Source organism: Heterocephalus glaber, unplaced genomic scaffold (genome assembly GCF_053883595.1).
Source record: "Heterocephalus glaber isolate CG9 unplaced genomic scaffold, H.glaber_assembly_v1.0 deba00001442, whole genome shotgun sequence".
NCBI lineage: Eukaryota > Metazoa > Chordata > Mammalia > Rodentia > Bathyergidae > Heterocephalus > Heterocephalus glaber.
Window position 1 is genome coordinate 36,304,815 of NW_028258296.1, and position 26,644 is coordinate 36,331,458.

General features: G+C 36.7%; 1 protein-coding gene across 1 annotated transcript in view; it reads right to left on the reverse strand.

The window, feature by feature from the left end:
* The window catches only part of Dph5 (diphthamide biosynthesis 5), a 40,034-nt gene extending 25,635 nt beyond the window's left edge, over positions 1-14,399 (reverse strand). The window contains exons 1-4 of the mRNA XM_004869140.3: positions 14,247-14,399; positions 13,916-14,073; positions 7,711-7,835; positions 1,377-1,485 (exon numbers count right to left, since the gene is read on the reverse strand). Of these exons, the coding sequence (XP_004869197.1) occupies positions 1,377-1,485; positions 7,711-7,835; positions 13,916-14,050 (369 nt within the window). The 5' untranslated portion in view covers positions 14,051-14,073; positions 14,247-14,399. The remainder of the gene's footprint in view (positions 1-1,376; positions 1,486-7,710; positions 7,836-13,915; positions 14,074-14,246) is intronic.
* Positions 14,400-26,644: the final 12,245 nt, after the last annotated feature.

The following is a 26,644-nucleotide window of genomic DNA, read 5'->3' on the forward strand; positions in this document are numbered from 1 at the left end:
AAAGCAAAACATGTTGGAGAAAGGGCTAGTTACTTTGCCCCACAACACATACAATTAAAACTGATACTGTAAAACTGTTTCATTAGCTTAAGTTTTATGTGTTTATATATCACATAATTTATTCCCCTCTTTTTTTTTTTCTCTTAGCAATCGTCTATTCTTAAAAAGTAGCACTGTCTAAAGGGAACAGTATTGGACTGAGAATCAAGAGCTTTAACCTTATCTTTGTACTACCTACTGAATGGCCTTGTAAACACTTTGGTCCATCCCTAGCACTTTTTGTAGACTAACATTTTAGGGTCCTATAAGCAACATTCACCTGCTCCAACACAGAAATTTTTAAAAGGATTTTAAACCATAAAAAAATGACAGATATATATATATATATATATATATATACACACACATGGCAGATACACACACACATGTTTTGAGACAGGTCTTGCTGAGTAGTCCAGGATGACCTTTAAATCTCTATGTAGCCCAGGCTGGCCTTGAATTCATGGTGATCCTCCTGCTTCAGCATTCTGCATGTTAGGATTATACATGTGCATCACCATGCCTGACCATAAAGATCTATCTTTATGCATTTCAGGAAGACACACTGGGAATATCTTATTTCTCAGACTCTAAGATACACATTATTTTCCTATCATAACTATTATAACATATCTGAAATAGGAATGTCTTAACAATCAGTGAAATCTCATAAACCACTGTTGGTCATGCAGGAGTTAATAACTGTTATGGCTTATGCAAGTGTGAACATTAGAACACAAACATCAAATTTAAAAAATAAGTATTAGCAGCTCAGAATAAAATCTTAGAAATAGTCATGGAGCAACTAACCTCTATGAATCAAGATTATTGGAGTTAAAAATAACTTTACAACATCAATAACTGAAAGGCTGGTTTAAAAGCTTAACATCATTGGTTTTTAGTGCTTTCACTGGTTCTTTTATGAAATGCAGCATCATAATGTTCTCTATGCTACAGAAAAGTACTGTGTGGAAAAACATGGGTCTCAATAATGATATTAAATCATTTGAAAGAACATTAAAAAGGTATATGAATACTTACCCAATACAATTAGTTTATACTGTATTTTCCTTTTTATGTGCTCATGTACAAGTTGGATATAAGATTAAAACTGTTCTCAAGGTAAATCTAAATGGACTATTTCAAGAAAGAGAGGAAAAAACCCAAGGTACAGGAAAAGCTTTATATAAAAAAATTTAAAATATATTAAATAGTATACTATCAGATAATAGTGTTTTTTAATTCATGAAATACAATTAAAATCTACTAGCAATTTGTAGAAAAAGAAAATATTGTTGCTTAATTCCATTAAAAAAACACTCCCTTTGTAGCATTACCTGTAAACCACAGCAGCCTACAGCATTCATTATGGAGGCATTGTGAATAACTCGATAAGGAATTCCCAGCTTTGTTGCTCTCAGAATAAGATCACTGTGAGTTGTAGCCCTGCAGTGAAAAATCAGGTTGGATTTTAAAATGGCACTAATTCTTAAAAGAATAAAGTTATCCTAGTTCATGAGTCAAGTCGGTCAACTGCTTTTCCTAAATTATGCTATCAGTCTGCATAAGGCCTCTAACTCAGCTTGCATACATATTTGTTTGTTCATTCATTCAGTGTTAGGGATCAAGCCCAGGGCCTTGCCCATACTCCAATTTTCTCGGGTTTTTAGCAATGAAGTATAAATCTATACATGTTCATCACAAGGCTGAATTGAAACTACAACACAAGCTGCTATGTACTGAAAAAAGGGAAGTTTACTTGTTTGTTGTCCTGTTAATACCTGCAAAAAACATCTGTCAAATATAACCTCTGTGCTCAGGATTTAACACTTGAACAGCAATTCTTAAACTCTCTGTCTCAGGTCCCCTTGAAATTTATTTGCTTAATTTTTAATTGTATATATTTATAGTATACAATGTAGTATTTCACTATGTGTATATAATGTATAATGATCAAAGAAAATGGCACATCATCTCATTTATCATTTCTTATGTTGGAAATACTAGACATTTTAAAATACTCATTGTTGTCAACCATATTAATCCAACTGTGCTGTAGAATATCAGAAGTAATTCCTCCCTAGTACTCCTTTACCCAGTAGCCATCCTCACTCTGTCCCCTTCTCCTGAACCCTTCTCAGGTGCTGGTAACCCTATTCTATTCTCTATTTCTCTGAGATCAACTTTTAGCTCCTGTCTAAGTAAGATCCTTTCAATTCTTAGAATTACTGCTTCAGAGTTCTAAATTATGACACAAGTAGACCCAATTTTTTAATTTCTGCTCTACTTTGAAGGCTTTGTTTTTGCACTTTGAAATATAAGGAAAAATTCAGAAAACATTTTCATAGCCTGACAGTCTTTCAGTCTTTATATTAGAATTCTGTCTGATAGAATTCCACTCAGAATTTACATCTGTTTAGCAGTTATTTTATTTATAACTGTTTCCAGTCTGGTTATTATATATAATTAGTATATGTATGTGTATATACATATTCTGCCTATTACCTTTCCTTTCTTGAGATAAGTTTCACAACTATAATTAGGTAGGTTGAGGTACAAAGAGAATATATACATATATGAATACCGTGAAATGTAACCTCATATCAATTTAAAAGTACATCATTAAAGGCTTTTTTTCCTCTCTGATAAAATTTCTACAATTAAATGCTAATTCTGATATGACACAACTGAACTTATGGGACACAGTGAAAGTAGTCCTATGTGGGAAATTTTTAACAGTGAATTCCCACATGAAAAAAAACAGGAAGCTCAAATAAAGAACTTAATGTTGAAGCTCAAGGTGCTAGAAAGAGAAGAGTAACTTAAACCCAAAGCTCATGAAAGGAAGGAAATTGTGAAAAATCACAGCAGAAATTAATGCAATTGAGACTAAGAAAACAATAGAAAGAATCAATGAATCGAAGAATTGGTTTTTTTTGAAGGATTAAATAAAATAGGCAAATCCTTAGCTAAAACCTTATCAAAAGAAAGAAAAACCAAATCCATGCAATCAGGAATGAAAAGGGTGAAATCACAACAGATCCTCCAGGAATCCAGAAGACTATTAGTATTTACTCTGAGAACCTATACTCCAATAAGATAGAAAATTCAGAAACAATGGACAGTTTCCCACATACATGTGAATTTCCAAAGTTGAATTAAGAAGACATAAAATTCTAAATAACCCAACATCAGTTAATGAATTAAAGAAGTAAAAACAAAACAAAAAAACTAACAACAAAGAAAAGCCCAAGTCCTGATGGATTCACTGCTGAATTCTACAAGAACTTTAGAGAGGATCTAATGCCACTACTCCTCAAACTCTTTAATGAAATTGAAAAGGAAGCAATGACTCCCAAAGTCATTCCTGGAAGCAAAGATACTAAAATCAGAGAAGGATCCAATCAAAAAAGAGAAATACAGGCGAATCTCCCTAAAGAACATAGATGGAAAAAATCATCAACAAGATACTGACAAACAGATGCAATAAATAATGGAAAGGATTATACACAATGATCAAGCAGGATTCATCCCAAGGATGCAAGGCTGGTTAAACATACACAAATCAATAAATGTAATATACCACATTAACAGAACCAAACACAAAAACCACATGATCATCTCAACAGATGCAGAAAAAGCATTTGACAATATCCACCACCATTCGTGAAAAAACCCTACAGAAAACTGGAACAGATGGTTTTTATCTCAATCTGATAAAAGCCATCTATGACAAACCAACAGCCAACATCATACTAAATGGTCAAAAACTAAAAGCTTTCACTCTAAAATCAGGAACAAGACAAGGATGCCCACTATCACCAGTCCTGTTCAATAGAGTTCTGGAGATATTAGCCAGAGCAATTAGACAACAGAAAGAAATAAAAGGAATATGGATAGGAAAAGAAGCTAAATTATCATTATTTGCTAATGACATGATACTCTACATAGAAGACTCCAAAAACTCCACCAAAAGACTCTTAGAATAACCAAATTCAGTAATGTAGCTGGATATAAAGTCATCACTCAAAAACATCATTCCTGTACAGGAAAAATAAATTTAGTGATAGAGAAATTAGGGAAACAACACCTTTCACAAAGGCATCAAGAAAAGTGAAATACTTAGGAATCAATCTAATAAAGAAAGTAAAAAGACTTTTACATTGAAAACTATAGACCTCTGAAAAAGGAGATTGAAGAGGATATCAGAAAATGCAAAGATATCCCCTATTCCTGGATAGGCAGAATATAGCGAAAATGGCCATACTTTCAAAACTATTAAACAGATTTAATGCAATTCCGATCAAAATACCAATAGCATACCTCACAGGATTAAGAGAAAACAATCCTAACATTCACATGGAACCAGCAAAAGCAATAGCAAAAGCAATTCTGGGCATCAAAAACAAGGCGAACTTGAAATTATACTGCACAGCACCTGTGGTAAAAACAGCATGGTACTGGGAAAAAAAGAACAGACTTGATGATCAATGGAACAGAATAGAAGATGCAGGAACAACTCCAAACACACTCAGCTATCTTATCTTTGACAAAAGGGCCAAACACTTCCACTGGAAAAAAGACAACCTCTTTAATAAATGGTGCTGGGAAAACTGAATTCCACAGGCTGAAGATGGAACTTAAACCCATATCTCTCACTATCCACTAAACTAAAATCGAAATCGATCAAAGATCTAAATATAAAAACAGAAACACTGAATCTGCTGGAAGATAGAATAGGTAAAACTCTTGAAGACATAGGTCTAGGCAAAGACTTTACCAGCTACTCCTCAGACAAATGACTAATATCTAGACTATATAAAGAACTCAAAAAAAAAAAAAATCAGATGCTCCAAATTTAAAGACCCAATCCAAAAATGGGCATCTGAAATGAATAGACATTTCTCAGATGAAGAATTAAAAACAGCAAATGTAAAACAGCATATGAAAAATGTTCAACATCACTGATCATTCAATAAATGCAAATTAAAACAACACTGAAATTCCATCTCTCTCCAGAAAAAATGGCTATCATCAAGAAATTAACCAATAACAAATGCTGGTGAGGTTGTGAGGATAAAGGAACCCTTCCCCATTGCTGGTGGGAATATAACCACTATGGAAATCAGTATGGTGTTTCTTCAAAAAACTAAAACTAGAGGTTCCATTTGATCCAGCTCTTTGAAAGATGGTCATATGTTCAAGTGGCAGGCTGTGAGTCCAAACAGCATGCCTCAAGTAAGTCCAGTCACTAGTCATTATAGGAGGAATACCTGTATATATCACCATCACCACAACTTGTTTAAGTATCACCTCCATAGGAAGGCTCTTCCCTATGACTCTGCATAAATAAGCCTTGTTGTATTATTTCCTTTTTTTACCCTTTACAAGACTACCTACATTTAAATTTGTTTATTTTTCTTTGATTACTATTGGCTTCTCCCACAAAAATGTAAACCTATGTCTTACCACTGAGTATGCAGGAGTTCCTGTCACGAGATAAGCACACAAAAAGTATTTGTTGAATGGATAAATGTCAGTTCAACATATGCCTGGTCTTTCTTTGTTGACCTTAGGCAAACATCCCAACATTCTTCAATTAATATTTAACTACTACCAACCACATGTCAAGTAATATGAAAGAAGCTAGAGACATAAAAATGTGAAAGTTAACCTACATATCTAAAAGAAACGTAGATATAGAAAGCTATTTTAAAAATATAGTCAGATACTACAAGAAAAAAAGTATGAATGATGTATGCCACCAATTACACGGAGATATAACTCCAGATATAAAGTAATAAGGAACTACAGCATGGGCAGCTAGGTTCTGAATGATGAAAGGCCTCTGAGAATAAGGTAAGTCACAGGGCTTTAGGGAGGAAGGAAGCGCTTGAATAAAGGTATGAAGGTGAGAAAACATGATGATTAGAAAAGAGTAAACTGGCCAGCAGGACTGTGGGCTTCAGTGTAAGAGTGGCAAGACAGAGGCAGCAGGGCAGGCTGGGCAGTTTTTCATATCTAGCTAAGGATGGAACTGATAAAGTTCTCATTTATGAGCCCGGATGGGGTTTTCAAATATGAATTGGACCACAGTATGGGCAAAGATTTTAAAGTTTATACATAGCTCAGGCAAAAGATGTAGGTTACATAAAGCTAGATTATGTAGAATAGGGGCAACCAGAGTAGGAATGAAAGGATATGAAAAACATGGCAAAACAAAAGCCAATAGCAGTATTTCTCAATTTTTTTTTAGGTTCTAAATTGTCATGGAATAAGAGTTTTGTAAAATGCAGTAAAAATGAAGTATGAGAAAAATAAAACATGAAGTGAAATAATATAAAATATAAGTCCCATATTTTTATGATTATTCAATAGGCTTAAAATTTACATTTTAAATGGCTATAAATGTTCTGAAATGCTTGCTTTCAATTTCTGTACTTATCTCATCTTAGCCTAGTAACAGTATGTTGGCTGCAGCCTGCAAACTTCACTTTGAGTAGCTTTTTCACTTTGAGTAGCTTCACTTTGAGTAGCTTTTTCACTTTAATATCATGAAAACTGTCAATAAATGGATGCTCTAAAGGTCAAAAGTCATGCTGAGATTGCTTATTTAGGTAACTGTAAGAACTACAGTACCATAAAAATAGGAGTTTTGATGGGGAAGGTTTCCCTGCAGAAAATGGGCTTTATACAGAAAAAGTCAGTGTGATGAGAAAATTTTATAAGAGTTAGAACACATTCTTTGTGGAATGTTTTACTTTCCTTGTTTTATTTTACTATACTATAGCAAAAAAAAAAAAGGAACTAGCAATTTTTAGGAAGCCTAAACTTTACATCAAATAATATCAGAGGTTAAAACAACTTATTGAAATATTTTAAAATGAGTGATTATCCAAAGCCACTTGCAGTAAAGTATAATGATGATATAGAAGCTTTGGCCCTTTATATTAACATAAATTACTTTCTGTTTGACAGACACATGCACATGAAACTCTACTGTTTTGAGAAATGTCCTTGATGGTGGGCCCACAGTGATTTAATTGTCCTTATATTCCTTAAATATGTGACATAAATCTTGGGTCACCAGCTGTAGACAAAGAACTCTTCTATTTAACTTGACATTAGAGATTGATGATGCTTGACTAGACAAGTAGAAGCCCATCTTAGTAATGAGGAAGAACACAGCTCCCAATGGATATAAGAAATTGAAATCAGTGGCATGCTAAATGATAAATTTAGGCAAGTGAAGTGACAGCAGTATTGCCAAAATTAGATGGTTAAAAAAAAAAATAAGCCTAGAACAAAGAAAGTTAAAGATGCTTGCAATTATCTGCAGCAAATCACAGCCATGACAATCATAATGGAATGACTTATATAATAATCACACACTAATTAAGGCAGTTGATAACCTACATAATCTTTAAAAAAAAGAGATCAAAGATAAAAACTTTAGAAATGACACTTGATAATGTAATGATATTTGTGGTAGTATTTTTATGATGATTTTCTTCATTCATCTCAAAAATAATGAAAGTTTAAACTACAAAATTTTAGAGCTTAAGTAAACATAGTCCCTTATTAGGACCTGGCAGGTAAATTTTAAAGGTAATAGTCATTCTTGCTGATTAAAAAATAAATAAACAACTCAAAATGTCTTCTTTAACTTACCCAAATGGATCACCAACCACAAGGAATGCAACTTCATTGATATCAGCATCCTTTAAAATATTATCTGCTTCTTGTTCCACTTCTTCTCTATCAGCGAGAATCAATTTTCTGCCATAAAACTCTTCCTACATATTTAAGACCAGTATCAAAATGAGAGACAGCAGGTGACCATTTCAACACACACACAAAACAATCTTTGTCTGGAGCTGGTGCAACTCTTGGCAACCATCCAAACACAGATTATTCAATACAACTCATCAATGAGCTAGCACTCTATATCATGTTGCAATTAAACTCTGTCTTTGGGGCTCTTAATATCCCAAGAGGAAGCAGACCTCGTAACATCTGAGGCTTTTTACATTTTAAATTTACCTCTAAATTTGGCTCATAATAGCCCAGACAGAATATTGTAGAATGAACACAAAATATGTATGCATGAGCCCTACTTCAGAAACATGGTAATGGAGAATAAATATACATATTAAACAATAACAACGAACGTGTGGTAATTAAGGAAAATCTATGGTACCCTGTCTAAAATAAAAGGTAGTATCAATGAAAAATAATAGAAAATTATGACTTAGCTATTTACAAAACCAGCTTACATTCCTACATTCCTTTAAGATTATATTCCCTTTTTTCTGCTAAAAGACAGTTGCAGGGGAAAGAAATGAATTCTAAATATGCAGGAAGTTTCCATACAACCTGCTCTGTAAATTAATCCCCTGAAGTTCAACTCTAGAAAACAAGCCCAGAAGAGAGTTAGCTAGTAAAGTGGTGGTCATATGGTACTGGTCATGGGCTAGTATTCAAGATTACAAAATTCTACAGAGTAATATTCAAATGAAGTAATTCAAATGAAGTAAAAGTAGACGCACAGATAAATAATACTGCCTTACACTCAGAAATTGGAGTTATTAGAAGTTATAGGGACTGCTGTACAAGAGTGTCCGTTACTCAATAATATTTGTCAAATGAGTAAATGAACAAGCATCCATAGATACACAGTAGTTTTGAGACTTATAGTTGCAGAATGTTTATATTACATATCTAACAGAACACATACATGATTACTGGAAACTGAAGAAAACCATGGCCCTTACTGAACTTCTAACATTTCTTGGTGCTTTTTTTTGTTGTTGATGGTGGTGTTTTGCTGTTTTTGAGACAGGGTCTTGCTGAGGCTGTCCTTGAGCTCACTATGTAGCCCAGGCTAGCCTCAAACTTGCTGCCATCTTTCTCCTGGCTCCAGAGTGCTGGGATTACAGGTGTGCACCCCTCCCACCCCCCACCAACTTCTAACATTTCTTAAAGACCAAGAAGCTATATGCCACCAGTTTAAAGCTAGCAGTAATCCTAACCTGTATTTTATAAATGATATGACAAAAACAAACCCACTTTCAATATTTACATTACTTCGTATTTAACTTATCACTTTTCCTAACCTAAGAAACAGTTCATGGTCTAAGTAAGACAACACACATTGATATGAAACATTCTATTATAATCAAATGGCTGATCCTTTTGAAAAATGTTTCATAAAGGAAAGAGATAGAAAATGCAGTAAGATTGGAATTATATTATTTTTAATTTATTTGTTTATTCATCCAGTCATTCATTCACCCATTATAACAGTATTTCTTATACACATCCTCCATGCCAAACTCTATGCTTGATGCTGGGACACAATGGTATTAAGACACACTTTGTCCCTGTCCTCAAGGGAGGGAGAATTAACTACTATACTGTATCACAGGTGCCATAGAAGACTCCTGCCAAGTAACAGGCCAGGGAAGAAAAAAAAGCAGTATTATCTAACGTCTGATTTTAAAGTTGGATTACATATTATCCAATGAATGAACCAATTTTTGTATAATCTCAGCCCTAATCTTCTCCACTAATGAAAATGAAGGTAAAAGTAAAATTTCATTTTTGCTTTAAATTGGCAGTTGGGTGGAGTATATTAAATTTATTTTCAGGTATCTGTAGAAGGATATACAAGAAATTAGTAGTGATGGCCTTCAGGAAGGGGTCCTGGGACAGAAATCTTTTTCTTGCATATATCTTTGTACTTTTATATTTCACACTATTTAGTGGATTAGTCAATAAAAGTAAAAGCAGAGGTTCGAAGCAGTATAGAGAAGTAGATGTGAGAACAAAAAATTCTTAAAAACAGTAACATTTAAACAAGAAACAGAAGTTTACCAAAGGAGTCTGAGAAAAAATTGAAAACCGAAATAAACTAAGAGAAACTCATGTTACATAAGACAGTTTCAAGGAACGGTCAGCTACATCAAAATAGGTAAAACAGAATTTAAAACTAAAGTTCTTGGCTAGGAAAGATTTGTTCAAAAAATAGAGAAATATTTCTGGAAATGGAAATCAGCCTTCAGGAGTAAGTCATGAGTGGAAATGGAGACAATAAGGCCATACTTTTTCAAGAAGCTTTGGATTAAAAAAAAGGAAATAACATAATAACTATGGGGAAAAGAGGTTTCAAAGAAGAGACTTTTCAAATAATCGATGATTGAATATGGTTTCAGGAAGAGAGAAGGATGCTAATACAGGCTGAATATAAAGAAGAACAATGATGTACGGCTTCAAAGGAAAGGGTTTTAAAAACACACCTAGATGGAATTACATCTTGAACAGGAAAAGATCCTCATCTTACAATTAATTTTCTAAGACTAGAGAGAAGATAGATTCACATTATAAGGACAGATGAGAAATTAATAAAACTCATAATTAAATGCTTCCTTTTTTTCAGTGTGAAGTCCTTTACTGTCTTTTCCTCTGTCTTCTCATTCTCAATCCATATCAGAAGAACAGGAGAACAAGATAACAAAAGGGAGCTGGTATCCAGGTGATACAAGTTTGGAGGAGAAGTGAAGGTATAGATGCACTGAGAGAAAATGAGGTAACTTCAGTGAAACCTAATGTTAAGTTCAGCAAATGTTTGTGCTTTCCTCCTCCATGGTTTGGTCACAATTATTTTTCACTCAGGGCAGAATGCTCTTCCTTTCCCCTTACCAAATGTTGTCTTTAATAACAATATTTGTACTAATATATTAATGTTGGGATTACTCTATGAACAATCTTCACCTCAATCTGAGGCACTATTTTAGTACCCATTTCATAGACAAGAAACAGAGCATGGAAATGTTTAGCAATTGATCAAGGTCAAAGAATCTTGGTTGCAGAACTTCACATATGCTACAAAATGGGTGAAGACTAGTGATCTCTGCTTTTTGCAAAGTAGCTAGTGCTCTATTAGTCTTTTCTTGTTCTGAGTAGCTTTTCCATCTACTCTGCAGGAATAAACAAATATTATCATTTGCTACTTAAGATTATAATGCAAATAAAAGAAATGAATCAAAAACACTGGGATATGCAACTTTTAAAATACAGCTCAAATAACTTCTAATCCATAGTATTTCCTCACCACCACAGCCTGAAGTGATCTCTCTCACATGTATTCTAAAAGTAATTAATAACTAATAATTATTTCACATTTGGGATAGTTTGTACTGCTTACTTGATAGCTGGATTGTTGGTTTGAATAAATTCATCTCAGTTTTTTCCAGACATATAATTTTATAATCTCTCCTTCCATTGTTCTGTATTGTTACTTAAATCTTCCATTACTACTTAGGTTTTCCTGGATATAATGCAGATGAATTATGAATCACTTGTGAACAAAGACCATAGTTTATGTTTCTTTTTGTAACGCACATAGATGCATTATATTAAATAGATATATAAGATTATAATTTATCCACAGAAAGTGCCTAAAAAATTCAAGTTGAGTATACTAAAACTAAAACTCTTTCCTAAAAAATAAATAAATAAATAAAACTCTTTCCTAGATTTACTGTCTTTAGATTAATTAACTTTTGAATAGAAGACATATAAATATTATTACCTGTTTGGCAATTTGAAAACAGCTTTCAATGGAAGAGCAGATAAATTTCAGATTTCTGTAGCAACACCTATGCCTGCCTATTATAAGATACTATGTATACTGATAAAATAAGGCACATGTTGACTGTAGAATATAAAATTTCCAGCTTTTTCTCACTGTGTAATAGTTATTTGTAGTTAAGATTAGACTGTACATATAGTAATGTAGGCACATACAAATTTTTAAAACTCAGTTTGTTTTAAAGAAGAAATATAGAAATGAAGGGAAGAAAGTGGCTGAAGAAAAAGTGGCTTTGAGATTTCACCAGGTAACAGAAGGTATACATTTATTCATACCCTACTTTAAACCAGAATTAATTCACTCAAGATAGATATGTTTTGTATATAAAAAGTTGCTCAGGGAAAAACATAAACTGAGGTCCTGGAGAACATGGACAGCATACCAAAAAATTTTGTGATAGGGCAAGATCTAGGACAGATCATTTTGCTTGAATGCTATCTTCTCTGTAGATGTTTTCTGAAGTTATACTTTGTGTAGCTATTATCTATCCCTAAGAATGCAGAGACCCAGTACACTATGGAAATCAAGAGTGTTAGATCTCAACTCAGGACTGCTTTGGTTCATATACTCTACTACTCACTACTTGTATGATCTTGTGCAAGTTTCTTAACTCTTTGTCTGTCAAATGTACATGGTACTTATAGAGTAATAATCGTATTCTACACATAAAGCATTTAAAGCAGTACAAATAAATTCTAAAATTTTATTTCCATAATTGTTCTATAATTGTTATTATTGTGGAAGAAGTAATTCTTACATTTTAACAAAGTATACATAATTACCCACAAGTGAGGCTGGGCCCAGCCCCAGATCTCAACTCTGTAAGTAACAACTCTACTTGTATTAAAAAAAAAAAAAAAAAATTTCGAAACTGATGGCAACAAAATTAATATTTAGAAAACATAAATTTTACAAAACACAATCATATATAACTTCTTAATAAAAACATATAAAACTATCCAATTGATTATCTCCATTAGACAAATGAAACTAATATTCAGAAGTTTAGAAATGTGTCCACTGGTAACTATCTTTTCTGAACACTTTTCTGCAAGTCACAATGAGAAGAACCTATAAGAGAGATTTTTTGGAACCTATATTACACAGTAAGGAGTTAAAGGACTTGTCTAAGAACATGTAACAGAACAAAGAGAAACCAGGTCCAAACTTTGCTCTGTCATGCTCTGACACCTTATTTATAAAATTCCTAATTTATTTTTTCTGTTCTCTTAGACAATTTTAAATTTATTCTACTTTGCCTTGATCACCTATCTGAGAGACCTATTTCCATTATCTTGATGTTACACAATTTTGGTTCCATCTGGAGTATAAAAACTGAGGTAAACAAATCAAAGTCAGTCATTAGACACAAATTTTATTTCAACGAATGGCTATTTCAAGTAGCAGTCCTTAACTTCTTCAAGATTTTAAAGTAATTCTGAAACCTTCAGAATTCTCTGAACTGTGAATCTGAGAGGACTGAGACCTGAGGACCTGTAAGTCTGTCTTGTGTTTGGAAGACAGAAGTGACAGAGACAATTCTAAAAATCTACTCCCTTGTCCCACAACATGTCCATCAATATTTTGATCTTAATCTATATTCTCCTTGGAGTTTAAGAATGAACCTGAAATCCTTCCTCTAAAATTTACTGAGCTCTTAATGAGGACGTGCTAAATGTATAATACCCTAGCAAATCCTTTGGTTACTTAGTCCCAGGGTCACTCAATAGGCCTTAGTGGGAGATGCTGCTAAAAGGAAAGATCTCTCTGGATATGTTACAGAGAGGCAATCAGCATTCCCTCTGGAAATATTTCAAAGGGGAAAGCTTTCAGCTTGGTTTCTGAATACATAACCAACTCATTAAGACTGGGTCAGCAATTCATTAGCACTCAACTCAAAAAGGATTTCTTGGCTATCTCATGAAATAAGGGATTTTGATAACTATCCCCCCTCCAGGAGTGTAAAATAATGTTCCTTTTTTGTTTTACTGAAGAAAGCCATAAAATTAGACTTGTAAAATAGGACAAATCATTCTTTCATTTTCCAAGTCATTTGGTCGGTGTATGATTTCCATTCTCGTACTTCTCAGATCCTTTATGAACAGGAGATACTTTTAAAAGGTTTTAATAAGGAGACATGAAAAGTTTTATTCAGCTTAGTGTACAAAAATCAGATATGGGGCAGTTTTCTTCCCAAAAGGCCAGAGAACCTTAATCACCTACCAGGGCTTCCTTCCCCACAGTCAGGACTGAGGTATAGGCTTCCAGATACACTCGACTGCAGCGTCTTACAACTTCCAGGCCCTTGACTGTGATGTCCTTGGCATCTCCCAGACCCAAGCCGATCAGGTAAAGCATTTCGAATTCCAGGGGTAAGGAGACTGGAGGACGAAGTGAACAAGAAAAATGTCAGCTACATCGAGGACTCCTGAAGTCTAGATGCTTCTTCAGAGCGACAAGACAAGCGTGAGGTTTGAGGACATTTATGTTACACTTTTCAAGTACCGAACGGAGCAGTGTTTTAAACAACCCCACGAGCAGCTGGACCAATTACCCGACAAGAGAACTGTAGCTGGTTCCCTGTCCTCAAAGTGCCAACACTGCCTTTCAACAGAAGCTGCCTCAACGTGGGACACACACACGGGCCGAGGTACGAAGCCCGCTGCCGTCACCTACGGTGGTACCGCAAAACGCCTGCGCTTTACGGCATTTTACGACGAAGCGGAAGGCAGGAGGGAGCGGCCTTCCGGACGCGGTAACCTAGAGCCCCGCTTGCTTGACAATGAATGACTCCCGGCGTGTTCGGGAAGGAAGGCGTAGGGTGTGGGCGGGGGGAGTCCGTGGATTGCCCCCAGCACGGTCTCTGGGGAAAGACCCGGCATTCTCACTTCGCCCTGACCCAGGCTTTAACGCCCGCTTCATGGTTCCGGGTAAGTTCGGGAGCTCTTCGACCCGGAGGAGCTAGCGCGCAGGGGGCTGCGTTCGCCGCCACCCGACCCTCTGAGGGGGTGGTGGCTAGGAGGCGCCTTTCTAATTTGCCCCGGGTTTGCCCACGTGCAGATTTTCATCTCCGCCCTCTTCAGCTCTTTAACCAGCCACCTCTCGAGTGGATACATAGTCAGATTGGCCGACAGGACGGAGAGTGCGGTTCTGATTTCCCAGAGAGGCAGTGACTTCGGGTTTGTCCCTGTGACCTTATGCCGGAATGCCCCCAAGGATAGATCCACTGTCATCAATGTAGGGAATTCCAGGCCCTCCTATGCCTAGAGAAATGACCTTTGAGAGTGCTCAGGGATTTCAGACCTCCCTCAAATGGGGAATTCCTGTAAAGTGGTTGGTTGGATGTAATTCCGGTATCAGAAGGGTTTTGGCTGAAAATGCACTAGTGAAAAAAGAAAGTTCTCATGGCTTACAGTATCTTGGTAGGCAGTGTTGATCAGAATTTTTCTGGTTCATTTCCCACAATGCTATGTGTCTGTGTGTTTTAGCACAACTCTCCTTCCTTAAGTCCTGGCTCTTTTCTTTCAAAAGTTTTGTCTATCTTTTGCATTTGTTATTCTGTACACTTTTAGATGCAAATTCTATATGCAATCACTACACTAATTTATTCCTCACACCATACTGGGGAGGCAGGGCAGGGCAGGCAAGGGCACACTTGTAATCCCAGCTACTAGGGTGGCTGAAACAGGAGAATCTCAAGTTGAAGGCCAGCCTGAACAACTTAGCAAGACCTTATCTCAAGAAATAAGAAGGGCTGGTGATATAACTTGGTGGTAGAGCACTCGGTTCAATACACTGTGTGTGTTTGTGTGTGTGTGTGTGTGTGTGTGGTGGAGGGGGTTAAACTTTACACAAAAAAGAATTTAAAAAGATGCTTAACATCATTAAACATTAAAGAATTAAAAATTTAAACCAGGGCAAGATACCACTGTATGCTTACTATAAAAGCAAAAGCCCAGAAAAATTGGCTATCCAGTCTCATAAATCCAGGTATCTCTAATATTTGGCTATCTCAAGTTTCAACCTGCCATACAGGCAGGCCTCTTCCCTTTTATACTAACTTTTTTCAGGAAATCTTCACCCAGAGGTATATCAAATTCACATCCAAAGCTGAAGCTATCATCTTCCTTCCCATATTAGCGTTTCTCTCTGTATTATCTACTTGTTACAAGAGGAGGGGGTGTCGGCCATAAATTTATCCAATCCAGACCCTTGCGAGTCACCCCTATATGCAGTCTGTCATGTCTGCTATTCTTTCTCAATAAAAATCATGCCTATTATCACTGCCTTGGTTCAGATCCTCATTTTGTCTCTGCTTTAGCTGACTAACATGTTTCTTTTACTTTCATTCTTTTCTCAGTGGCCAAGGAGTTCTAATAAAGATACAGTCTGAAAATGTCACTCCCTTTCTAAAATCTTTTTGAGGCCAGGAGAAAGTCCAGGCTCCTTAACATATCTCACAAGATCATCCGTGATATGATCACCCCCTACCTTTCCAGTCTCATCTCTCTCCATCTAATGAGCTTTTTCTCCAGCAGTACTGATTGCCTGTAATGCTGTGCCCACAGTGTGCTGCTTTGCATCTCTGTGCTGCCATTTGGGCATTGAATACCATCTCCTATTCTCACTCACCAAGGTAACCATCCTTAAGCCTAGAAAGTCTTCCCAAAGATCTCCAGCCACTAAACTGTTAGGTGTCTTCTCTTTATTGCACTAATAATCTGTCTGTAAATCAGTTGATTTACCTCTTTTTGTAATATCCTTTTGTATTTCTTCTTATGCCATTGACTTCATGGAGTCAGGGACTGTGTTTTCTTCATATTCTCTTTCCTAAGACAGCATCATGCCTGGCACATAGTACATATTCAATAAATGCTTGTTTGGGCTGGGGATTTAGCTCAGTGGTCCCGCTGCCTGCGTTGCAAGCTCAAGGTCCCAAGTTCGATCCCCAGTACAAAAACAAAACAACAACAAAAAAACTTGTTTATAGATCATTATATATACACTAGTAGCTGAGCAATTTTTTTTGAGTTATGATGTATTTTCTGCCTTATGAAATGCAGGAGATGATGCGTTCTAAATGATTACCAAAAAGTCATTGATGGAGTATGGAACATAAACTCATGCCACTTTTTAGGAAGCAATTGTGTTGATATGCACACCATTGAATAGATAAAATTTCCAATATGCCAAAATTTTGTTTGTGTTATTTTCAGATTTTCTATGAATGATTTGAAGTAGAGTCACAGTGAAAAGATATTGCCAAAAAGAATAAGTAATCCAGAGAAAGGTGTGCTTTATTTCCTTTCAGGAAACTATCCTGGAAAATGTTTTGTGGAGGCAAGGAATTGAAACACTATTTTTAGATGTAGAAGAAGTTTCAGTTTTTGGTCTTTAAAATTCAACTCAAAGAACTTACTTATGCTATAGAATTCTTAACAAACCTATTTTTCTGCCTTCGTTCCTCACTAGGAGTATAAATTTTGGGGACTTTGCTAGAGGTAGATAGATAAAATAAAGGAGTTATGGCAATCTTTTCCCTGCTCAGCTCAACAAATATAAGCAGCAAGTTTTGCTTAGTCTTTTTTGCAGAACTCTTCTGTGGAATTTGGGTGTTTCTCTCTTTATAACAAATTTCAAATAAGATTTTTAGAAAAACTTTCAAGTGTAGGAAAATGAAACACTTATAGTAAGTGTCCATATAGCCACCTCCTAGCCTCTATAGTTATTAACAGTCTGCTGTGTTTGCCTTATTAATCTCCCCAGAAATCAACTGTTGTCTTTCTTGATGTATTTCCAAAGGAGTTTCAGGCATCAGTATACATTATATTTTGCTTGAAAGATAAACTTCTTCCTAGGTAACAAATTAACAAAATATATCCAGCATATAGCTGATTAAATCATATCATTTTGTCACCTTACTTAGGGTAAGCTTGAAAAATGTTTACCTTAAAACAGTTTCAAATCAGCTTTTAATACATTGTAGCATTATTGATAATGAAAGCAGCCATAATACTGATTTACTTATTATAACACATTTGAAGTCTGATGTGTACCAAGAGAGAGGGGGTGGTTATACAATACAGTGACTCCAGAACAAACATCAAATGAAAAAACCCTTTTTTTAATTTAAAGAATTACAAGAATGAATGAGGCCTGAAGAGTTTTCTACTTTATACTCCTGCTTTTTGATAGAACTGCACCAAATCATCCCTGAAAGTGAGTATCCATGCATTTTCTGAAAGAGCTTTAAGAGGTTTCTATAATCTTTGTCAGTAACTCATTTTTAGGACCCTTACTATCAGAAGTTCTTCCTTAATTTACCTTCATGCAGTAGTCATAAAATGTGTAAGAGAGATGCACACAGTCATAAGAAGTAAAAACTTGAGTTCATTGTCATAAACACGTATACTTTGTTTATTTTAAGGTAATAACATAGTTGAGATGCTGGATTGCATTGTGAACAAGTTGTAATTACCTTACATGTGAAAACTTGTCTTTCAAATTTCTTATTGGAGCTTTTTGTTTGTCTATTGAAAAGAAGCCATCAGGGAGACTGACTAAACTCCATCTGACCTTATTGTGAATAGAGAATATTATTTTACTCTGAAGCTGGCCTTTTAACCTACATGTTCCCAGAGATTGCCTTTGTTACAAGAAATCTTGATTAATTTTCTTAGAGTCTAGAGACCTTAAATCAGTTGTCATTATTTGCTGATAATTCACGAATAAGTGGTACTTTAAAATAGCACAGCTTTAGGAGGAGTTTACTAATGTTAAAAAAAACATTTGAAATCAGTTGATTGTACATTCATTTACTTAGAAAAGTTTTTCAGTCATCTTACTCGTCCACATTATGTAAAATGCATAAATAAAAAATTTAGAGATATTTTCTGTGAAAAATATGTAAAATTTTGTTGTTGTCATTAACTCCAGCTTAATAGGTTGGAGATTAACCATGTGGAAATCATCTAAAATCCTGTATGTAAAGTAGCTCCTGTGTGTGTGTGTGTGTGTGTGTGTGTGTGTGTGTGTGTATGTGTATGTGGGAACTATTTGTGTTTGTTTCTAAGACATTCTATACTTGGTAGTTGCTTCAGAATTTATTGCCAAATAGGTAAAACCGGTATACACAGTTTCACTTTTTTGTGCTTAAAAAAAACCAAAAAACGCCACAGAACTATGTAGTGTCCCTTTAAGTTGTAGCTAGGGAAAAAACATTTGAATTAGCCAAGGTTTGATGGGAAAGGGAGTGGCCTTTTCAAAGTGGCCTACCAGGTTGTGTTGTGGTCACATGCTGGAACTCCTACAGGTGTCTGTGTGGCTGTGGTTTCACTTTTTGAAATCTTCACTGAAGGTTGACCTCTTCAGTGAGTCCAATCCTGTGTCAGATTGCAACCAACATTTTTTTATCAGTTTTTCTGCTCATTTCCCCTCATAGGGAGGCATCTTATAGTGATTTTTTTTCTATGATAAATCTGTATAACTATCAACCAAAATTGAATCCACACATACATACACACACACATATATATATATGTGTGTGTGTATATATATATATACACACACATATACATATATATATATACATATATATATATATATCACGTTACAGAATTTCACAAGCAAATTTTCCTTGAATGGGTTTGGTTTGCATTTTCAAATCCTTGGCAGACATTTTATATGATTCATCCTAACCTTGTTTCCTTGCATTTTACTTTAGTTCCATTCACATAGACTACATACAGCCTACTTAGCTGGGCTGGTAACCCAGTGACCAGTTGCCAATTTCTTCAACTGTTGTTGGTCCCTTGCTGTGCTCCTGCTCGAAGGTCTTTATTGGACAACGTGTATTACTAAGATTCTTGTCCCAGTGTTTATATCTTGAGTTGTTTAATTATGTGATCTCTTCTACTTTACATCTTGCTTAAGGTTAATTGTCTCAACTTTCATTACCACTCATTGCTTAATGTCATTCCCTACATCTGTAACATACTTTTTCTGCTTCTAGCAGCCTTTAAATTCTCTTGTTTGTTTGTGTATCCTTTAAATTCTAGTTTAGAAGACCTTCATCCATGGTGTTTTCTCATTTCATCTAAGCTGCAAGTTCTTTCCTTCTCTTGATTTTTATTGATGTCTTAATATTTTATTATTATTACATATTATTTTTCTAGTTATACTATAGATTTAAAGGTAAGGGTAATATTTTGTCTATATTCTCTGACATCTGTAGTGTTCTATTCGTATGATGCTAAATGAATATTTGTAAAATATCCTGGTGAAAGCACTACTTAACAAGAGGAGACAAGTAAAGATATGTTAATGAAACAGTAAGGCAAAGGCTAGAAATAAGAAAGTGATTTGATAAAGTATTGCAATGATCTATACATATGGTGATAATCTTGAGTATACTCAGTGGCAAAATAAGTTTAGATGTGATTATATAATGTACATGACTGTTAGCTTTCTGTTGCTATGACAAAATACCTGAGAAAATCAACTTATAAGAAGAAAATTTTTATTTTGCCTTATAATATTAGAGATAGCAGTCCATGATCACTTGGTCACATTGCTTTGGGCCTGTGGAAAGCACATGGCAGGTAGTGCTGCTCACCTCATGAAAACAAAGGAAGAGAGGGAAGAACCTGGGCCCTTTTATCCCTTTCAAGGACATATCACCAGTGATCTAATTTTTTTCCACTAGGCCCTGCCTCCTTGTAAAGGTTCTACCACGCAAATGCCATCACCATTTGGCAAACAAGTATTTACCATATGAGCCCTTGGGGGTCATGTAAAAAAGGCCCAAACAATGACCATGAATACATTAAGGGGGCAGAATTTAATTAAAACCCAATGTGAATCCTAACTGAAGCCTACTTCTTTTAGAAGTTTACATCAAATGTCAAGAAAATAAAAATAAATTCATATCCAGATTAATAGTACTCTACTGCTTCAGGCTGAGCCTGAAGATGGCCCTTCTTCTGCTCCCTATTGCCTTTCTCCCCCATAGACTAGATTGTAGATCCTGGATGGCACAGCCCCAGGAGATAGTTACATTATGTATTCTTGTTCCTTGTTCCCTTTCTTCACATGCCCTGATCATGAGACAATCACACTACATTCAACCTAGGCCACATAAGCCATGTAGAACTAGTTACCCCACCTTCTTTTCCTGTTTATCTTATACTATAAATAAAGAGCTCACTGGACTATAGACAGCCATTGGCCATTAGCTCCTGACTGGCTGTGGTTCCACCTGGTCCCAGCTTTCAAGCATAATCTTGGTATGTGTCTTTCTTTCTTGTTGTTTTTCAATTTTCTTCATCTCCCACCACTTTCCCCAGTGGACACATCTGGTGTCCAACGAGGCCAGTAGGAGAGGCTTCAGGACTCAGGTGAGGAGACACCTCCATTAGCGTGCACAAAGAGGGGAGGTGAGTTGTTTGCTGGCCATAAAATCATGGGACAGTCAGGGTCACATGAGTGACAGCTCTGTATTCAAGTGCTACACGAATTACTAAAAGCTAAAGGGGCTGAAGTCAAAGATCAGCTTCACTCTTTCTTTTGCCCAGGATACTTGTCCTTGATTCCCAGAGCTGGGTTCGGTGAATCTCGACACTTGGCATAAAGTAGAGGAGCGGTTGAGAGATTGCTATACTGCTGAGGGTCTGGATAAGATTCCTATTTTTGCCTTTTCTTTGTGGTCATTGGTTAATGATTGTTTAGCTGCCTGTCCTGTGATTGATCGAACGTACCGTTGAGAACACAGCACAACACACGGTTCCACACCTGAAACAAATAGTTCAGGGTTATGAGCAAATTAAAGTGGTCTCCAAGCATCTAGAGACAACTGAGGGGACAGTGGGGGGAATGAATGGAGCCCTCAGCCTCAACAGAGAAGCCCTCCTCTGAGCTTTCTGATTGCTCCTCAGAGGACCCAGGAGACAAGGCAGACTCAGAGGTAGAGAACAAGTTGGGGCTTGCTGCTCTGGCTGCTCTTTCCATTTCTGCACCAGTGCAAGCGAAATCGAAAGCAGTCATGCTATCTCGGAGAAAATGGAAAGCAGCCAACTGTACTTATATTAAAGGGAATTTTGGCCACAGATGTCCACTTCCACATCGGCTGTATGTCAGCTCTTCCCTGCTACAGATGGCACTCCAACAAGCTGATACTCACAGGGAAGCCTTGGAAGGTTTCAGGCCTGGAATATACCCCATCATAGAGGTTCCTGACCCAGATAATCCAGAACAAATGATTAGACAACATGAGCCCATTCCTTTTAAAACTTTAAAAGAGCTAAAAATGGCCACCATTGCCTATGGGCCCACGGCTCCTTTTAGTATGGGATTGCTGGAGGCGGTAGCCACTGCAGCTATGCCCCCAAATGATTGGAAAGCCCTGGCCAGGGTTTGCTTGTCCCCAGGTGATTATTTGCTGTGGAACTTTGCGTATGTTGAGGAGTACTCAGAATAAGCCGTGCACAACCAGCAGTGTGCAGTTCCAATTACTGTGGACATGCTCATTGAAGAGGGCAATCAGGCAGGTCTGGTTAGCCAGCTGACTTATGTCCAACTGGCTTATGATCAGATACAGCTTGCAGACTTTCGAGCTTGGAGAGAGCTCCCATCAAAAGGGGGAAAAAATGTGGATATTACTACTATCAGACAAGGGCCTGATGAGCTTTTCCAAGATTTTGTGAGTCAACTTTTACAGGCAGCCTCCCAAGTTACACATCATCACGAAGCGGACAAGTAATAGTTAAACAGTTGGCTCTTGAACATGCAAATAAATGGCATAAAGAAACTGTATGTCCTCACAAAAAAACAGGCCTCATTGGAAGATAAGATTAGACTGTGTTTTGACATAGGCCCCTCTTACTTGCAGGGGGCCACCTTGGCAGCCTTTTTTATAACCTCAAACAAGGAAAAATAACGGGGCTTGTTTTCAATGTGGAAAGAAGGGCCACAGAGCTAGAGATGGTACAAAAAAGGGCTGGTCACCAAATACCTTGCTGAGCTGGACCTTTTGCCCAAAATGCAGATGGGGATACCATTGGGCGAATGAATGCAGGTCTAAGACAGATGCTGATGGCTGTTCTATTCCAGGAAATACCCAGCGGGGGCAGCGCCAGCCCCATCAAACAGCAGGGGCACTCAGCCATTCCGGCCTGCCTTAAACACATCTGAGAGCTTCTCCAGGCAACACCTGGGAGCACAGGACTGGACCTCAGTACCACCTCTGGAGCCATATTGACTCTGGAGATGGGTCCTCAAGTGCTCTCTATGGGAGTGTGCCCTGCTAGAAGGCACTGTCAGATTACTGCTAGACATAGTAGTACTGCCTTGAAAGGGCTTCAAGTCCTTCCAGGAGTCATAGACACTGACTATAGAGGAGAAATAAAAATTATGGCTTTCTCCTCACGCCGCATTTACCCTTGTTTCATCTCACACATTCATGCACATTCTTCCCTCCCTGGGCCATTGGGTCAGGGAACCGACACTGTTGACAGTCTCATTGCTCCTTTGCTTCTTTGGCTTCTTCTACTTGCCCTTCAACAGGCCGCCACTTCACATTCTGTTTTTCACCAAAACACTTCCACCCTACGCAAACAGTTGCATATTTCTCAAGAACAGGCGTACGGCATTGTTTGTGCCTGTTCTATCTGCATGCTTCATATTCTGTCACCTGTTCAGGGTGTCAATCCTAGAGGCCTGTGTCCTTGTGATCTCTGGCAGATGGATGTGACCGATGTACCTGAGTTTGGTCACCTCTCAGATATGTTCATGTTTCTGTTGATACCTGCTCCTCCATGATCTTCACTTCCGCCTGACATACTATTGATCACTGTTTTCGTGCCTTTCAGGTGCTTGGTTTTCCAAGGGCTATCAAAAGTGATAATGGTCCTGCTTACACTAGTGCTCTTGTTAAATGATTTTGTACAACCTTTTGCAGTTTGCTCTCTGTTTCAATCCTCAGGGTCAAGCCATTGAACGTGCCAACCTCATTTAAATTTGTTATACAAAAAAAAAGTGGGAGTACTCCCTAATTCTTATAAGCCTACATGCTTTACTATAATAAATCTAGCATTATATACCTTAAATCTTTTAAATATCAATGAACAGGATCTTATGGCAGTAGAGCGTCACTTTGCTCCTGGTCACCAATCAAAGCATAAATTTGCTTGCTGGAAGGACCCAGCCACTAGTCAGTGGTATGGACCAAGTCCTGTGCTTATGTGGGGAAGAGAGTTAGTTTGTATCTTTCCAGAAGCTGCTGATCACCCTGTCTGGGTGCCAATTCCACTGGTGCATCCATGTGATGGCATTAAACCTGGAGAAACAGCTGATTCCACCATTCAAAAGGTGATGTCACCCCAGACGAAGATGCCAAAGATGCTGTGTTGAGCTCCTCTGTCGCACTGTGCACGAGCAGTGACCTATCCCATATGGGGTCAGATCATCCCTTTAAGTAGTCAGTCTTGAAATTATAATCTTAATTGTTTGTAGTGTATTATCTCACCATTGTTTTGCTTTTCAGTCAGAATCCCCTATACCTCATCTTGTTAAACACAGATCCCTTTACCCTTTCCTAATTTCTTCTCTGAATCTGTTCTATTTTCACAGACACCTTGCTTCATCTAGTATCCTCATCCCCAGTCGATTTTTCTGTTTAGCATGTTAGAATGCCTACATTTTAAATACAGTCAGAACAATCTTCTCTATAACCATTCCTCTTTCTGGCATTTCCAGACACTTCACTTTTACTTCTTCACACACACAAGTAGTTTTAAAATATGCTTAGTGATCATTTCACATTCTTCATTCCTGCTGTTTGCTTAATCAATTTTATCTGATTTCTGTTCACACTATAATGAAACTATTTTGTAATGGTCTCCAATGATTTGTATGTTTTTAAAGTAGGGGACATTCTACTACTGGATCTCTTCCTACAGCTTTTGACTCCTTTGAACAACCCAGCCATGGTTTGTGTTTTCACTTGGAATTTCCTTCCTGAGCTGCCATCTTCTGTATTCATCAGTATGTCTGCTATACATTAATGGACCATAACACCTCAATATGTTCAGTGCAAAACTGAACTGTTCTTTCCTACCTTACATGTTTTTTTCCCTGATTTCTTGTTGGGGAACAGAAGCACCACCTCAACCAATAATATCTCCCTCATCCTTACCCTCTCAAATTCAGTAAATCCAATTCAATTTTACCTTCTTAGCATCTCTTTATTCTACTTCCTTCTTTCTGTCCTAATTTTTTTGTTTCTTTTGTTTTTCCTAGACAGAGTCTCACTATTTAGTTCAGGCTGGCCTTGAACTCTCAGCAGTCCTCCTGCCTCAGCCTCCCAAGTGCTAGATAACAGGTGCACACCACCACGCCTAGCTTTTCTGTCCTAATTCTAAGGCCTTACTATTTTCCTCAAGAATTACCACTTCATTTCCTAAAACTCATTTCAGTCTCATCTACCATTTAATCCTAATTGCTGTTCTCAAAATATTTTTTGCAGAAACACACCTTAGATTGTTAATGTTTTATTCTTCTGCTTGAAATCCATCAGTGCTTCCCTACAACATTAGAAATAAAACATAGGTGTATGACACAGCATATATGTCATTTTATGCTCTGGCCACAATGTCTCTAACCACACATATTGGCTCTCCTGTGTGCTGGTCAACTTTAGATCAGGTCTTTAGGAGCATTCCACTCTCTACTGCTGTCTTCTTTGCCTCATTTTACCCTTTCCTCTTTCCTGTTCTCTGCTTAATTCTCATTCTTTAATCCTGATATTCCTACGTTTGTGCTTCTGCTTTTCTACCCCATCCACTCATCTGGCATTGTTATCCCTTCCAATGTTGTGTTTCTTTTATATAGCACTTATTAATTGTATTCTGATGGTTTGAGTCTTGTCTACACTGTAAGCTCTTTGAGAAAACAATTGTGTTTTATAAGTATCTGTACAACTGCAGTGTGCCTATACAATATACATAATAAAAAGTTTGTTGAATGAAAAGTAAGTCTGATTTTTATTCAGAAATAACCAATAGGATCTATACTTCCAGTGCTTTTTTTTCTCCATTATACAATTCTAGTTTGCCCTTTAAAAATTGAACACAACTCCCATATGAATGTAGAGATGTATGAAAGTAGCTCAGGGTACAAATGACTACAAGTAACGTTAGATTTGGTAAAACCTTTGTAATGTAAGCTATGTCATAAGTTAAGCTATGTCATAAGCGATGTCACAAGTTGACGCAGTTCTCTATAAGACTTCCCTTCAAACACTAGCTGCAAGGCTAGAGATTTCCAGAGTTATGCTCATTTCTAACCAACTAGTAATAAATTTTAGTAGTCTCCACAATCCCCTCTGTTTCAGTAATTAACTGGAACAACTTACAGAATTCCGAAGAGCACTATAATATGATTATGGTTATATTTTAGAAAAAAATGCAAATGAGAATGAATCAAGAGGTCTGGGAGCCCCTAATGTGAAACTCCATATCTTGTTCTCATGGAGTCAGAAAGTGCCATCTCTCAGAACATTGATACATGACATTTACTAACCAGAGGAGCGTAGCTGCATTTTGGTGTCTACAGTGTTAATGAGGTTTCATTATATATATGCATGGTTGAATCATTGACCAGGCAGCTGATGCAATCTCCATACTCCTTCTGTTCCCTTTGAGGTCAGCTGATATTCTATGGCTTAAAATCCCAGCCCTCACATGTTGGTCTTTTAAACCCCCCAACCCAAAACATTACAGTATAAACTGTATTTAGAAAACTTAAAGAGGAGCTAACACCAATGATTCTCAAATGATGTAACCAAAAAAATTAGAGACCAATACCTCTAATGAACATAGGTACAAAAATTCTCAACAAAAATACTAGCAAATTGAATTCAACAGTATATCAAAAAGATCATTCACCATGAACAAGCTG